General features: G+C 42.1%; 1 protein-coding gene across 1 annotated transcript; it reads left to right on the forward strand.

Moving 5' to 3' along the window:
* The first annotated feature begins 4,910 nt into the window (after window positions 1-4,910).
* On the forward strand, window positions 4,911-6,896 carry LOC121584147 (apelin receptor A-like). Its single transcript, XM_041899986.2, has one exon. It carries the CDS (start codon window positions 5,083-5,085, stop codon window positions 6,166-6,168), a length of 1,086 nt encoding a protein of 361 aa, XP_041755920.1. The 5' UTR covers window positions 4,911-5,082; the 3' UTR covers window positions 6,169-6,896.
* The last annotated feature ends 9,703 nt before the right edge of the window (window positions 6,897-16,599 follow it).

A 16,599-nucleotide genomic window follows, 5' to 3' on the forward strand; every position in this document is an offset into this window, starting at 1 on the left:
CCCTCTGTAGCTCCTTGCGGTCGGAAGCCAAGCAGTTGCCATACCAAGCGGTGATGCAGCCAGTCAAGATGCTCTCAATGGTGCAGTTGATCTGAGGACCCATGCCAAATATTTTCAGCCTCTTGAGGGGGAAGAGGCTTAGTCGTGCCCTCTTTATGACTGTGTTGGTGTGCTTGGACCATGATACTATAGACCCTTAGTGATGTGGACACTGAGTAACTTCAAATCAAATGCATTGGTCACATACACATGGTTAGCAGATGTTATTGCGAGTGTAGCGAAATGCTTGTGCTTCTAGTTCCGACAGTGCAGCAATATCTAGCAAGTAATATCTAACAGTACCATAACAAAACCTAATACACACAAATCTAAGTAAAGAAATGGAATAAGAATATATAAATATATGGATGAGCAATGTCATTATCAGAGTGGCATAGTCTAAGATGCAATAGATAGTATAGAATACAGTATATACACATGAGATGGGTAATGCAAGATATGTAAACATTATTAAGATAGTATAGAATACAGTATATACCTATGAGATGGGTCATTCAAGATATGTAAACATTAAAGTGGCATTAGTAGAGTGACTAGTGTTCCATTTATTAAAGTGGCCAGTGATTTTCAAGTCTGTTTGTAAGCAGCAGCCTCTCTGTGCTAGTGATGGCTGTTTAACAGTCTGATGGCCTTGAGATAGAAGCTGTTTTTCAGTCTCTCTGTCCCAGCTTTGATGCACCTGTACTGTCCTCGCCTTCTGGATGATAGCGGGGTGAACAGGTAGTGGCTCGGGTGGTAGTTGTCCTTGATGATCTTTTTGGCCTTCCTGTGACATCGGGTGCTGTAGGTGTCCTGGAGGGCAGGTAGTTTGCCCCCGGTGATGCGTTGTACAGACCACACCACCCTCTGGAGAGCCCTGCGGTTGTGGGCTGTGCAGTTGCCGTACCAGGCGGTGATACAGCCCAACAGGATGCTCTCAATTGTGCATCTGTAAACATTTGTGGGTTTTAGGTGACAGGCCAAATTTCTTCAGCCTCCTGAGGTTGAAGAGACGCTGTTGCGCCTGCTCGGCCCTCCATTTCCTGTTGTCCACAATCAGCTCCTTTGTCTTGTTGACGTTGAGGGAGATGTTGTTGTCCTGGCACCACACTGCCAGGTATCTGACCTCCTCCCTATAGGCTGTCTCATCGTCATCTGTGATCAGGCCTACCACCGTTGTGTCGTCAGCAAACTTAATGATAGTGTTGGAGTCGTGCACTGCCATGACACCACTTTTGGACAAGCTATGTTGTCTAAACTAAAAATTTTTCACAACATCCTGAAATATATGTAGACATATTTGTTATAAAGAATACTATATTTCCCTTGATGGAGTGATGCTGAATGTAAAAAATGGCTCAACGTACCTCACTCTCCCCTAAGACTTGTTTCTCGGAGTCTGCAGTCTGAGCAACACAGCCGTGGTGTGACCAGGGTCACTGTGAGACAGAAGCAGGCACATTGCAACAGCAGGGTCATTTGAACGCCATTTCAAAAGCACCCACAGCTGTGTCAGGGCCACCTTAGCCAGCTCTCACATGTATGGTCTAACCCAGAGACAGCAAAACAACACAGGGACAGGGAAACACTTCCACCACTGTTACATGAACCAGTAAAATGGACAGTGTTAGGAATCTGTACAAATATGTGAATAGATTAAGCAAGGAAAATCTGTTAAATCTGATTTGACTGTAATCTAATAAACACAAATGAAAACTAATGATCAGATGGAAAGGTAGCTTAATGTGCTTCAAAAGTTCATTATAGGTTAGTATGTTTTATCTGTAAGACCCAGACAATGGGCTAATCTGACCATCTGTTTCTTATCTGCCCTCCTTTATTTATTTTTTAATTTGTGAATTTATTTATCTAACGGATTCTGGGCCTGAAAACAGCAGGCAGCCAATCCTCTCCCTGGGGAGTGAGATAGAGGCAGAGCCCAACCTAGGTGTGTGTGTGTGAGTATGTGTGTGTGTGTATCTTAATTGTATGACTTTATATTTGTGGTGTATCTGGGACTAGATGTTATTTTTTTGCCTGACAATATTTGCTTCCCCTTTATTGTTTTGCCTTTGCAAACCATATGCATTGAAAATAAAAAATTCAGACAAGATTATAATGTACTCTCTCAAACACACACATACACACACACACACAATAGCTGAGAGCTGTTGTTGACTTTCAGGAGGACATTAGACAGTAGTGAGAGCTGCTGAGCTGAGGGGTAGTTGTGTCTCCGCTAAGGAGCGACTGGGCGCCAGCGTCTCCATGCCGATGAGCGATGGATCAGAAGTGTAGAGTGAGTCCAATCATCTGTGTGCCCTGGATCCTCCCAGATCTCCCCATGCTACCCTGCATGCCTCATGTTGGGATTGCCTTCTCTCTCTCTCTCTCTCTCTTTCTCTCTCTCTCTCTCTCTCTCTCTCTCTCTCTCTCTCTCTCTCTCTCTCTCTCTCTCTCTCTCTCTCTCTCTCTCTCTCTCACTCTCTCGCTCTCCCTCACTCTCTCTCTTAAGGGTTAATCAACTACTACTGTCCAAAACATTAGATTACACTGGTTGTCTGTTGGATTGACCTGCAGCCAAAGGTGTTGCCTTGGAAGAGGGAGTGGTGTCAATGGCCACCGGGCATCAGCGCTGGAGGGATTTCATCACTGTGATGTTGTCCTCGATGAGAATGTTGAGAATATACATGTTGTTTTTTCAGATCGACTCTTTTGGAGGAGTATTACAAAATAGCATGCATTATGTGTCAGAGCCCCTGCACAACACCACGGTCTCCACCGGGAGGAGCAGTTCCTTATGGAGCCCAAAAAGTGTCCAACTGCTCTAGTAGTAGCCTATAGTACCCTATAGGGTAGCTTTGTGTGGTTCAAAAGCATTAGCCTATGAGTAGCTGAAATAACATTATTTCAAAACAATGTCTTGGAATGATTTTAGAATGTGGATCTTTGTTATAACATTGATGTATAATTTCAACTCAAGGTCTTGTGTATATGATGACAATTGGACCAATGACCCTCCAAACCTTGAGTTATATTTTCCTGAAAATACTTTTATGTGATGAGAAAGATTTGTCATGCAAACTTGGAATTAAAGACATTTATGTTCCTTGATTGTTTGATGAACATCATAATGTACTTTCTGTAAGCTTTTCATTACCCATTCATCTCAAAGATTTGAGGAGGCTTTACCTGTATGTGATCAGCAATTTCAAAGAGGAGTGGGTTTCTCCTATTTGTCCTATTTCATGTGTGAATCCCAACGGAATGTTTTTTGCATATCCCAACTCCCCCTGAGACACCCTCGGAGAGTGGGTTCACGGCCAGGGTCAGCCATTATCAATGGCAACCCTGGAGCAATCAGAGTTATGTGCCTTGCTCAAGGGCACATTTGCAGATGTTTCACTTAGTCGGCTCAGGTATTCAAACTAGCGATCTTTCGCTCTAACCGCTAGGATAGGGGATGATGAGGTTAAATCTTATAATCAATTGCCAAATGACCTTGATTAGGCTATGCATTCATTCCTACAATGGTTTTTTAAAGAGCTCAGTAGCTGTAGCCTGTTGTTTAAAAATCACTGCACTGGTTTCCTCAAGCGCATAGGCACTGAGCAGAGCTTGGGTGGTGGGGAGAGGGCCAAATAGGCCTAACATTTTCTCTTGTACATTTTTTTAAACACAATTTCGAAATAATTGTATTTAAAAGCCGGAGTAGTTTAGGCCTATATGTTAAACATTTTGCATTAGCAGGTTAAGCCTATAGGCCTACCACGATCAAAGTAAAGCAAGTTAAGCCGAATGTGACATTTCCTTTTGTTTTTGTCTTTTATCATGGAAATGAATCCCTAGAGGTGAGAATTTAATTCACACATCCCTTGAGCTGTCTGTTTACATTTAATTTAATCATTAAACCTGTTTAACTAATTCTAAAGTGCCCGCCTATCAATCTAATTTCCATTTGGCGTTTTTATCCAGACACACCGAAGCTCTGCATGTTGCATTGGCAGCTGAATAGTATTCCTTATTATTGTCATATTTTAATTAACCTATTGCTAAATTGTTACACTTTATTACATTTTAAATAGAGCATTTTGATAACCACATTTAAGTGACAAGACCATCAGGTTAGGAAATCTCCAAGCATTTACTTTAGGCGTTGAGGCATTGTCATTGTAATTTAGTAGTTAATCTCTGAATTAGAAAACTTGCCTGTCCAGACATGCCATGAACCCTTAAGATTGAGCAATAATTCTCAAAATCTATTGAAAATCTTTTAAAAGGTGTGTTTGATTTATTGTTGATTTTAAAGCAGGGGCAGCATGGTGCACCAAACAATATATATATATATATATATATATATATATATATATATATATATATATATATATATATATATATATATATATAGATTTTTTTTTTTTTTTTTTTACAGTATGTAAAAAAAACGTTTACATTGAATGTCTCAACAACTTGTCTAGTTGCACTATTTTACATGTGGGGGTTTTCTGCACTATTTTGAAAATGAAAGGTTATTAAGCATCAATAAACGTAACAGAAATTGATGTAAATTCTTTACAATAATGTCTTCAAGAATATTTCAAAATAGATCACTTTTTAGGGAGGCAATTTAAGTTTATATTTTCCCATTCAATTTTCAAATGCTATGAATAAAGCAAGACATGCTTCACGATTCATCGCAACTGGATAAAGGCTGGTGTGTGCTGCGCTAGAGAGAGGAGAGAAGAGGGGGTGCAGGGCTAAGTGTTTAATGGGGGAGTGGGATTCGTCCTGGGAGGGAGGGAACTAGGGGTGTGGAGCACTGAGTTTAAAAAGCCAAGCAGCATTGCCCCACTCACTCATACTGCCTGTGCTGTCCTCCAGCGACTGATAGGGACTCACCATTCTTGAAACATTACTTTTTCTCTAGTTTTCAGTGTTGACGTTTGGTTTGTTCGAATTTTACTGAACCAGCTCTGGACTGTACAGAAAGGATTTTAAAAGTTTGAATTTATTTTCCATTCCAAACTCAAAATTGACTTGAACATGGATCCCACTGTGGAGTATAGAGATACCTATGATTATGATTATGGTGACAATGAAACTATGTGTGACTACTCAGAGTGGGAGCCGTCCTACTCCCTCATCCCTGTTCTCTACATGCTCATCTTCATCCTGGGCCTGTCTGGGAATGGAGTGGTCATCTTCACCGTCTGGAGGTCCAAGTCCAAGCGCCGAGCAGCAGACGTCTACATAGGCAACCTGGCCCTGGCTGACCTCACCTTTGTGATCACTCTGCCCCTCTGGGCAGTGTACACAGCACTGGGCTACCACTGGCCCTTTGGTGTGGCCCTGTGTAAGATCAGCAGCTACGTGGTGTTGGTCAACATGTACGCCAGTGTCTTCTGCCTCACCTGCCTGAGCTTTGACCGTTACCTGGCTATCGTCCACTCTCTGTCCAGCAGCCGGCTGCGGTCGCGGGGCACAATGCTGGCCTCCCTGGGGGCCATCTGGCTCATCTCAGGCCTGCTGGCTGTGCCCACTCTGCTGTTCCGCACCACTGTGGACGACATCAACAGCAACCGCACCACCTGTGCCATGGACTTCAGCCTGGTCACCCTGAACGAGAGGCATGAGTCCCTGTGGATCGCAGGGCTCAGCCTGTCCTCCTCCGCCCTGGGCTTCCTCCTGCCTTTCCTGGCCATGACCATCTTCTACTGCTTCATCGGCTGCACCGTTACGCGTCACTTTAACAACCTGCGCAAGGAGGACCAGAAGAAGCGTCGTCTGCTGAAGATCATCACCACCCTGGTGGTTGTGTTTGCCATCTGCTGGACCCCATTCCACTTGCTGAAGAGCATGGACGCCCTCTCCTACCTGAACCTGTCTCCCAGCTCCTGTGGGTTTGAGCGCTTCCTCCTGGTGGCCCACCCTTATGCTACCTGCCTGGCTTACGTCAACAGCTGCCTCAACCCCTTCCTGTACGCCTTCTTCGACCTGCGCTTCCGCTCCCAGTGCCTGTGCCTGCTCAACCTGAAGAAGGCCATGCATGGCCAGATGAGCTCCATGTCCTCCACGCTCAGCGCCCAGACACAGAAGTCAGAGATACAGTCTCTGGCCACCAAAGTGTAAAGAGAGGGGAGGGATAGGTGGAGTGGGACCGCTGGCTGGTTCCCTGCTGCCACCACAGGAACACTGACTGGTAAATACACAGTCTTTTGGTGTCCTTTATTCAAATGCTTTTAAGGCGTAACAGACAATTAACCATATCAGATTAATTGACTTTGTTTTCCTGAAAATGGGTTTGCGTATACAGTATGTTTTCATTATTGCGTATATGTACATTTCTCACCCATTTTCAACCCAATGGATGCGTCAGTGGGTAGGGGAGAAGCCCAGGGAATCCTCAGCCCTACAGAGGTTCCATCTAGCCCCTGGACTGGACTCTGAAGCTGGGGCCAGCTGGCTGAGCTCCGTATAGCTGCTTTTTTTTCTTCCTCAAACTCTCGGAAAATGACAGAGGTAAATATACTTTTCAGACAGACTCTATTTTCCTCTTCTCCCTTTCAACTGTTATTCTTTACTGTACGAGGGACCAGAACCCTGAACAAAAAGACAGACGGTCATAGAGGGTTTATTTGTGTTGTTGTTACGTATATCACATGCAAACCTGTTTACACTGGGTAAATCACAAATGTGTACAGTATTTTCATACTTTTGCTGTTTCAGATGTGTTGATATTTTGTTTTATTACAAGCACTTGTTAAATGAATTAAATGTAAAAGAGGGGAAAATGTGTTTGCAAAGAGACCATATCTTTTTAAGCTTGTTGTTTGTGAAGGTAGGAGACTGGACGGAGGAGAGGGGGGTGGGGGGGGTGTAAGAGGAGTAAAGGTGTTGCAGCTTAATTACAGAGTTTGAGGAGGGGGGGGCAGACAGATGGCAGCTGACAAATGTTGTCAGGGAAGTGGGTGGGGGCTTTACAGTGCCCTCTGGTGCCGGAGAGGAAAGGGAACTTCATGAATTTTTTATTGTATTCCATATATGTTTTATTTTTTGACATCTGTGTAACTAACTACTGTATTAAAGAAATATGATCTATGAAATGGATCTCCTTGTTGATCTTTATGTAGAATTTTCTCTCAAGGAATAAGGCTATGTGTATTCTCTTTAACTTTAGTCCTGTTTGAAGTAACACACAAAGTTATGTCTTTCAGGAAATTCATGATTAATCGTTATGGTGTGTTAATGGTTCATTCATCCTGCACATGTGAACTTTCACATTAGTTTATTCAGAGAATATAGAATTTCAACATCATCCTATTATTTCAGTGATAAGGATGCCCAGAGGGCTGCAGCTCTGCTATGAATGTATTGCTCTTGGTTTACAGCACTGGACCAAACACTATACCCTATTCAATCAAAACCAATATACAGATCTGAACAATAAGGAAAAAACATTCCTCCTGCAAATGTATATTCGATGCAGAGGTTTGAAAAAAAGTGTAGTACTTAATGGTGTCTAAAAATTATTACATCAAGTATTTTGTTTGTCACATGCTTTGTAAACAACAGGTGTAGACTCACAGTGAAATGCTTACTTACTGGTCCTTTTCCAACAATGCAGAGTTAAAGAAAAAGAAAAATATATATATAAATATATATATAGTGACATGAGGAATAAATACACAGTGAATAACGAATAACAAAATGTTGTAAAAATACAGGGACCACATGTATCATGCCCTATAAATAAAAACAAATATTGTCACATTATGAATCACCATCTACCCCATAGCACCAGTAGGGGAACCTCTAGTTCCAGTTTTACTGGACTGGGCTGTATTCACTGAGCAGTTTGCGGGCCAAGCCCCCACATGTTGGCTGAATAATGGGGTCATTACCAATGAGTGACTCCTCTAAGGGGCCCTTTGATTTGACAGTAATGAGCTCTGTTGGACATAATCACTGAGTTTAGATTGGATGGTTCCTAATCCTGGCAGAAGTTGGGCTGCAGGACAAGTCAATGTTTGTCCCTGTTGACAAGAGATTGCAGTTAGAAGCACTGAGGTGGGGGGAGGAGTGGGGTGTCTGCAGATGCTCAAACTGACAGACGCCGGTGATAAGAGCGGAGGACTCTTCCTGTGGTGATCAGGGGGGAGACAGAGAGGTAGAGAGTTTATTGGAAAGGATCATACATTTACAGTTTTGTCATATTTCATCCTTTAGCACAGCCAAAACAAACTCCATATGTGAAATGGTGAGAGAGAGAAGTGATTCATCTTTTTGTGTGTGAATGATCATATTACACATTTACCATCTGGGGAATTTGAAAATATTCCACAATGATAAAGCATTAAATAAATCACATATGACTGTAATTCTGTCCTTATGCCACAACCTCAACCCTTAAAGGACACAAGTAAATTCAAGCATTCAAGTTTGACAGACTACGCATGTTGATCATTACACCTGATTAGCTGATTATAAACAAATGACTGATAACGGATAATGTAATAAAAGATAGGGTGTAGCCAATCTTGCTCATGGTAGACTGGCCAGACCTGTTGTTGTTATTGAGACGAATTGGACTGACAGCTTGTCTGATGTTGTTAGCCAGTAAGGCTGCTTTGGGATAACTCACCCAGAATACAAGCTGACCAAGGCAGCGTGGGGATATGAAAGCTAAAGCCAGTGAAAAAACATAAATGTTAGCTCTTTAAAAGCACAGACATGTTTTCTGCGATTGTGTGTGTGTGTGCGTGAGTGTGCGTGTTTGTGTTTTAGAAGCATCATACATGTTTACATTTATGCTCTTTATTCTAAATGCTGTCATCTTTGATGTTTTGTTGTTCAAACCTTTTTTTTCAATGTTCAAGGCCCCAACCCTATGAATAACTGAAATGCCTCATCAGGGTGTGGGCTTGCTTGGGAGGACTGTTGTGTTTATTATCAACGGTCACACAGCTGTCACCCCTTATCAAGATGGAGAAAGCCCTGCAGCATATACCCTGCTTAATCGATGTTCACCACCAGTCCAACAGGTGTCTGTCCTCAAGTGATGTCATCGGTGTAAGCTGCCACACCCAAATGGACCCTCTGAGCACCCCACAACTAAACACAACACAAAGACAGGCCGCTACTCCGGACCTCCCCTCAGATCTCCCTGCTTTCCTATCCCACCCACACAGTGACAAATGCACACACATTTCGAGCGCACCCAAGCGCATAGACACAAAGTAATTAGTATGTGTTTGTGTGTAAACAGAGATCTGACACATTCCACAGCCTGTCAACACTATGCCTACTTCCCCCCAGCATCCGTCCACCTGTCTCATGAACATACATACACATACGCACACACAGTATCATATGTCAAAATAAAGTTGTAAAAAACACCCTGAGATCAGAGAATGTAGCCCATAACACATTTACACACATATATAGGCATATAGAAATACGAACAGTTCCTCAAATACTCCAATGTTCATCGAACAAAAAATGTACATTCTAAAGGCATGTGTGTACACATTAAGACTCACATCACTAAACCCATTAGTGAAGTTACCATGTTGATACTAAATTGTAAATTGTAACTATTTTGCACTATGGCCTATTTATTGCCTTACCTCCATAACTCACTACATTTGCACACACTGTATATATATTTTCTGTTGTATTTTTGACTTTATGTTTTGTTTACCCCATATGTAACTCTGTGTTGTTGTTTTTATCGCGCTGCTTTGCTTTATCTTGGCCAGGTCGCAGTTGTAAATGAGAACTTGATCTCAACTGGCTTACCTGGTTAAATAAAGGTGCTTTTTTTTGTTGGAACAAGTGATCTGTGAGGACAGAGGTTTAGGGACCCCTCACCTCCCCCACTCCATCCACAGATCAAAGAGGCCTGGGGTGTCATCCTGCTTAGCACAGGGCATAATAATTAGACCCTGACCTGGCTACCTGTTGGCTGGAACACCCTGGATCTACTGGAGCCCACGGTCAGGGGATCAGGTTAGGGGGACTTTAATGGGACACAATTTGGTCCCACTTGGGAAGGAAAGAAAAAGAGGGATAGATAGAAAGAATGAAAGGACAGGATATCTATCAAATGAAAAGTTAGCATTCTGAATTTAGGGGGTAGGCTAAATGTAGAATGACAGAGTGTGTGTCAGATTCAACAAGTCTTTCCTTGTCAAACAAGATTTTAGTGACCATTTAAAAAATACAACCAACATCAGATATGACCATAAGCCACAGATAGGTTTGAAGTGAAGCATGATATAATTGGATGTACAGTATATTGACAGTGATCTCTAGCACAAGCAGTGTGTTATTGGTGATTATATAAGTGTATGTTGGCTAATGATAAAAACAGGCTGAGTTGAGACTGCGGCCTTGTGGAGGGACTGAAGTCTGCTTGTCCGTGAAGGGAAACCCTATCTGGCTGGAGGATTAGGACTCACACAACACTGTTAATAACTTAATGTGTCTGTGCATGGGCTCCACGCCAGTCTAGACATTAGAGCCTCTGATCCATCAAAACAAGTGGGCTCGACATGACCAAGTCTGTGCTCTGTAAGAGGACCCCAGAAAGTAGCAGGTACCCCTTTCCTGTCTGGGTGGGTTAAACTGTCTGATTTCCTCTCTAGAAGATGAAGGAGTTAGCTTTATCCTCCATAAGGACATCTTGGTAATTCATTAAAAGTGCTTGTATAGCCTATATTTCAAGTTATTTGCAGTTTAAATACACCCTTCCACTCTGTGGGTTGTCTCTCTCTTCTCTCACAGAGGTGCCCCCAAAGTGAGATCCTTTGATGTTGTAAATACCCCCCACCCAACCCTGCTTCTCCACTGTAATGAACAGTTAGAGAATAAAAGAGAGAAAAGTACATTAGCTTGAGGTTAAACAACACTTTAACAACACAGGAGACTACTCAACCAATGTCAACGATCTCTGACTTTACCCCAGTTCAAAGGAGCCATCTATCCTTCTGCAAACAAGAGCAGACAGTGTTACAGTGTAATAAATATTCAAAGAGCTTACAAAAATAAAATAAAAGTAAATAACTGAAACTGAAAACAGTTAATCTTTTGGGAACCTCAAAGTTCAATATCCTAATATCTCCTCTCAGATTTAAACCTCTGCTTGAGTCTTCAAGATTACATTTCATAATTTTAGTCTAATTTCATGCCATATACCTTTTCACACTCTGGAAAATTCATTTTGCAAGGCAAGCCTCCATAGCAGTGCTTGAACAATTCATCAGCTATGTCCGATGCACTTCAGCCTTACCAGCTGCCTTGTGTTGTGTGGAAACATCAGTCTCTGTTGCATGCATTCTGATCACTCTCCCCTGTTCTAAACGTGTGAAGCACTCACTCTGCACAAATGCTCCCACCGTGGTGTTTGTGAGCCCTGTCTCTGACACACAACCAGCATTCTCACGTGTGTGTAGCATCTCCCCAGAAATTGCTGGTTGTGAGTGAATGAAAAGAGGAGAAACATAGATGAGCAAAACGCAGACAGAGAAAATTCAGATTTCCATTGGTATTTTTCAAACCTCAGCAAAAGGGCAGGCAGGTGGGGAGCCTGTTAATCCACCTGGCTGGTTCCAATCTGTTGGGATCAAAGGGAAGACCCCCTATACACTCTGACAGTCCATAGCCGCTCTGTCAGGACCCCCTCATAATCCTTTTATGACTGCAGCACAAACATTAACTAATTTCACGAGACCAGATCCATCCACAGATCTCTCAGGGCAGACCTCATCTATCCACGGTTTGGACTCGATTCTCTCCACTCTGAAAGGTCATAAAGGACTAAAGGAATCCAGGCATAGATGATCATTGTTGATCAATACCGCACGCTTCTCTCACCACTCTTGTTGCTTATTTGAAGATTAGGTTTTTCATATGACCCAATGTTTCATTTATAGATGTCACTATAGTTTTGAAATCGGTTTGCAGAACAAAACATTAACACAAAGCTCCATTGATAGTGATTGATAGGAATAACTATTCTCAAACAATACTGTCATGGCTGCAGTCTGTCTTCTCTGTGAGACACTCGTGCTTTGATTACTAAAATAACACCCATAATGGACAATGGATGTTGAAAAATCAAGATAGCGTAATTTATTAGAGGATGGGGGAGCATTGTAAAAATCACAACATGTCCAGCAAATTGTCAACAATCACTCAATGATTGGGATTTAAACCGAAACAAAGATGGCAATTAAAGTTCTTGTAATCTGAGCTAATTGAAAAATACAGGTCTTTATGCATTCAAATGGGAAGGAGGGCCATTGGATGGCCAATACACAACCATGATGTTAAAGTCTAGAACCATTCTCTTCCCTTCTCCTCCCTCCCTCTCTCTCTCTTTCTCTCTCTCTCTCACTCTCTCAATTCAATTTCAATTTCAATTTAAGGGCTTTATTGGCATGGGAAACGTATGTTAACATTGCCAAAGTAAGTGAAGTAGATAGTAAACAAAAGTGAAATAAACAATAAATATTAACAGTAAACATTATACTCAGAGGTTCCAAAAGAATAAAGACATTTCAAATGTCATATTATGTATATATACAGTGTTGTAACAATGTGCAAATAGTTAAAGTACAAATGGGAAAATAAATAAACATAAATATGGGTTGTATTTACAATGGTGTTTGTTCTTCACTGGTTGCCCCTTTCTTGTGGCAACAGGTCACAAATCTTGCAGCTGTGATGACACACTGTGGTTTTTCACCCAGTAGATAAGGTAGTTTATCAAAATTGGGTTTGTTTTCTTATTCTTTGTGGATCGCTGTAATTTGAGGGAAATATGTGTCTCTAATATGGTCATACCGTTGGCAGGAGGTTAGGAAGTGCAGCTCAGTTTCCACCTCATTTTGTGGGCAGTGTGCACATAGCCTGTCTTCTCTTGAGAGCCAGGTCTGCCTACGGCTGCCTTTCTCAATAGCAAGGCTATGCTCACTGAGTCAAAGCTTTCCTTAAGTTTGGGTCAGTCACAGTGGTCAGGTATTCTGCCACTGTGTATTCTCTGTTTAGGGCCAAATAGCATTCTAGTTTGCTCTGTTGTTTTGTTTGTTCTTTCCAATGTGTCAAGTAATTCTCTTTTTGTTTTCTCATGATTTGGTTGGGTCTAATTGTGTTGTTGTTGTTGTTGTCCTTGGGCTCTGTGGGGTATGTTTGTGTTTGTGAACAGAGCCCCAGGACCAGCATACTTAGGGGACTCTTCTCCAAGTTCATCTCTCTGTAGGTGATGGCTTTGTTATGGAAGGTTTGGGAATCGCTTCCTTTTAAGTGGGTATAGAATTTAACGGCTATTTTCTGGATTTTGATAATTAGCGGGTATTGGCCTAATTCTCTCTCTCTCTCCCCACTCCCTATCTCTATTTGTTTATTTTCTCTATAGTACCCTGTACTGTGTTTCTTTCTAGAAGTTTAATGTAAGAAGTTGTTTTTCCAGATAGTCTCTGTTCCTCCAAGGCTGTGTGTTGAGTAGTGATCCATTACAGAATCACCTGTCCTGCTCGACCAGGAAGTGCCCTGCCCGCACTAACCTGTTACACCAACACATTTTACAATACAGGTGAGATGGCCAAGACATGTGTACTGTTTACAGTAAGGCAGTAGCATTGGGATGGTAATGGTAGTTTGGCCGTTTGGGCCTTCACTGGGTGGGAGATCTGAAAATTCACAAACAAGCATCTAATTAAAGCAGATTCTCTGAATGGACCGACATTGTTTAGACATGTTGTTTTGTTCCGACATTGTTTAGACATGTTGTTTTGTTCAGGCCCAGGACCACACCTTATTCCACCCACTGGTGCCAGTGTCAGACAGGTCTGTTTGGGTGAGGAGGAGGATTTCAGTCAGTTCGACAAGTGCATAAGAGGATATAAACCATGAAGACTAAGACCCTTTCATGTTGTAATACAATAAGTGAAGCATAAACACTAAATGTAAATCAGAAGGTATGGCTGCACCTCTAGCAGAATTCTGATGATGGACATTTTACAGGAAATTAAAATACTCTACATGGCGAGAAGCATACTCTACATTTTAAGTAGCGTCATAAACTCAGCAATAATACTATAATAAAAGCATGACAAGCTTTTTCTACACAATAGAGAGTACAACATGTGTATTCCTGAGAGACAGCTGTGTTGTAGCAGAGACTGATGTAAACACAGAGGGCGTGACACTGATTGACCTCAAAACGGGGGACTTCCTTCTTCATTGTCCTTCTAATTGGTGAGCTGTTAATAGGACCTGATCGTCCATTGGTGGTGTGGGTATGTGATTATTAGTAATTTCCAAATTAGATATGCATAGAATAAAGCTTAACTCATTGATGATCTGTGTTCTTTGCTGATAATTTGATATATTTGTCACTTTTCAGACATGATTGAGAAGGTAAAAATCATGCCCCATTAAAAAAACGTTCAGGGGGATCTTTTTGACGAGAAAGCAACTATTTTATGAAGGAAGGGAGCAGTAAAATCACTCTGCTCCCATGTCAGTACAACACATCAACACCAACACAACACCAATAACTTTGTCATCAGTTTTAACTTTGCAATAAACATCAATAAGCAGCTTAGCAGGTTCAAAATAGAGGAAGTGCATATGTGGTTTGAGGGAAATTAACAATGGCAATGGGGGGAGGGGGGGTAATACGGATGGACAGACAAGGTGCCGCCTGGATCCCTCATCCTGTCAGTTAATGGCCATGTGTCTTCAGTGAGCTTTCCTGTTTTCCCACCTTGGTTTTCAAAATCATTGGGCAAGGATGGATGGGCTTGTGGAAAATCAACCTGGTTATAAAAAATATTCAAAAAATGTTTGAAGCCCTGCTGACTTCTATTATTACTCAATTAAACTGATTGATGACTAGATTCATTATAATATTGAGAAATGTCAAATACCATCTATCACAACAGAAACTAAGGCATACAGATGTTAATTAGCGTTGCTTTGGGTGGACATCGTTAGCAGAGATGCGATGCTTCCTTGGCCAGAACTGAATGTGCTCGGCTCGTGGCCCTCCGGATTTGGGCGCTCAGAGCTCATCCTCCCTGGGGTACAAAGCTCCTCTTCACAACATCCTCTATCCCATCCATTGTGAGAGAGGGGTGCCTCTGGGCACACGGCCCCCCATGCCCGTTACGGACCTAAATGCATCTCCTGTCATTGCCCATACCCAGTGCCAGTTCAGCTGGATGCATTCAGGTGCTTGTATCCTGCTAAAATATTCAAAAAGAAGAACTCTTGAATTTCAAAAAAATTAGACAAAAAGGGAACATTGCATTAAACCAATTCTCCCCAAACTCAAATGTTAAGTTCTGACATATAAGAATTGGACACATTCAGGAGATTTAGATAGTCTCACATGGCCAGCCTTCCAAATCTCGTCTCGTTGAAGTGAGAAGCCTGGGCTTCCGAGGCTATGACTTAGATAGATCAGTGATGCTCACACACAGAAACAATTGCATTATAATATATATCAGTGATGTTCTTCCATATTTCTCACCATGTCTCACCCAGTAGACCTCAAGCCCATTAAACATTATTGCCTCTAACCCTTGCCAGGTGCCCTTGACAGCTTCCTCGATTTGAGCACACATATCAATAGGGGCCATTGCTGCACAAATATAACAGAACAAAGCTGCCTCAGTGATTACTTGGTGTGATGCTGTTCTCTGTCTACACCTCCTTCCTCTCACATACCCCCTCCCATTCTCCTGCATCGTGAATCCTAGGGCCTGTAGAGACAACCAACCACCGCCATATACCCCTCTCACCCCATCCTTTCTTCCTGACAGGTGCCCCAGTGTAAGTTAGCTTCATGTGCGAGCTAAGGCAAGCAGGGTGATGATCAAGAGATGCATGGCTGTTTTAAAAGTTGCAGTTGTGTATGCTATTGTAGTATAAAGTAATTACTTCAAGTTGCAAATACAAACTACAAATTGCAAACACCTACTCCAATTACATTTCCAGCAGAAACTTTTCTGTTGATGAAAATATACGTATTTTATGAAGCTGCCATCTGCTGACCAAAAATAGGTAACAGAGCAGTTTGCAATTCCCCACATTGGTCAGCAGATGGCGGCAGAGGTTGAAGAAAGAAATCCTTCCGCACCCTCAGCGCGAGCCGCGAACCAATTGAACCAATCAACGTCAACTTCCAGATTTAGGCTGCAGTTACACACCGTAGTACCACAGATAGAACAATGAGACAGATATTTCACTGGATGTATAAATGTGAAGCATCCGCTTGGCGTTTCCACTCAGTGGGAGAAGTGGGAGAAGATGGAAAGAGACGGATTTTGGCCGACATTCTGCACATTTTGTCATCGATGAAACATTTGATCTCAATACAGTTTTCTGTTCCCCAAACTAAAATCTGCTATGAACAGATTGGACTAAGGTTTGTATACTTTACCCTTTGAAAACGTTTTTAAAAACGCGTGGTTTAGAAGGAGCGCAAAGTTATTGCACACGCGCACTTCACAGAGTAGGCGTTCCCTAACGGAAATATGCAGATGATGCTAG

The sequence above is a fragment of the Coregonus clupeaformis genome, chromosome 16, assembly GCF_020615455.1.
Source record: "Coregonus clupeaformis isolate EN_2021a chromosome 16, ASM2061545v1, whole genome shotgun sequence".
NCBI classification, from domain to species: domain Eukaryota; kingdom Metazoa; phylum Chordata; class Actinopteri; order Salmoniformes; family Salmonidae; genus Coregonus; species Coregonus clupeaformis.

Coding starts and splice junctions, on each gene's coding strand:
- LOC121584147 (XM_041899986.2), top strand. CDS start 5,083: ATGGATCCCACTGTGGAGTATAGAGATACCTATGATTATGATTATGGT.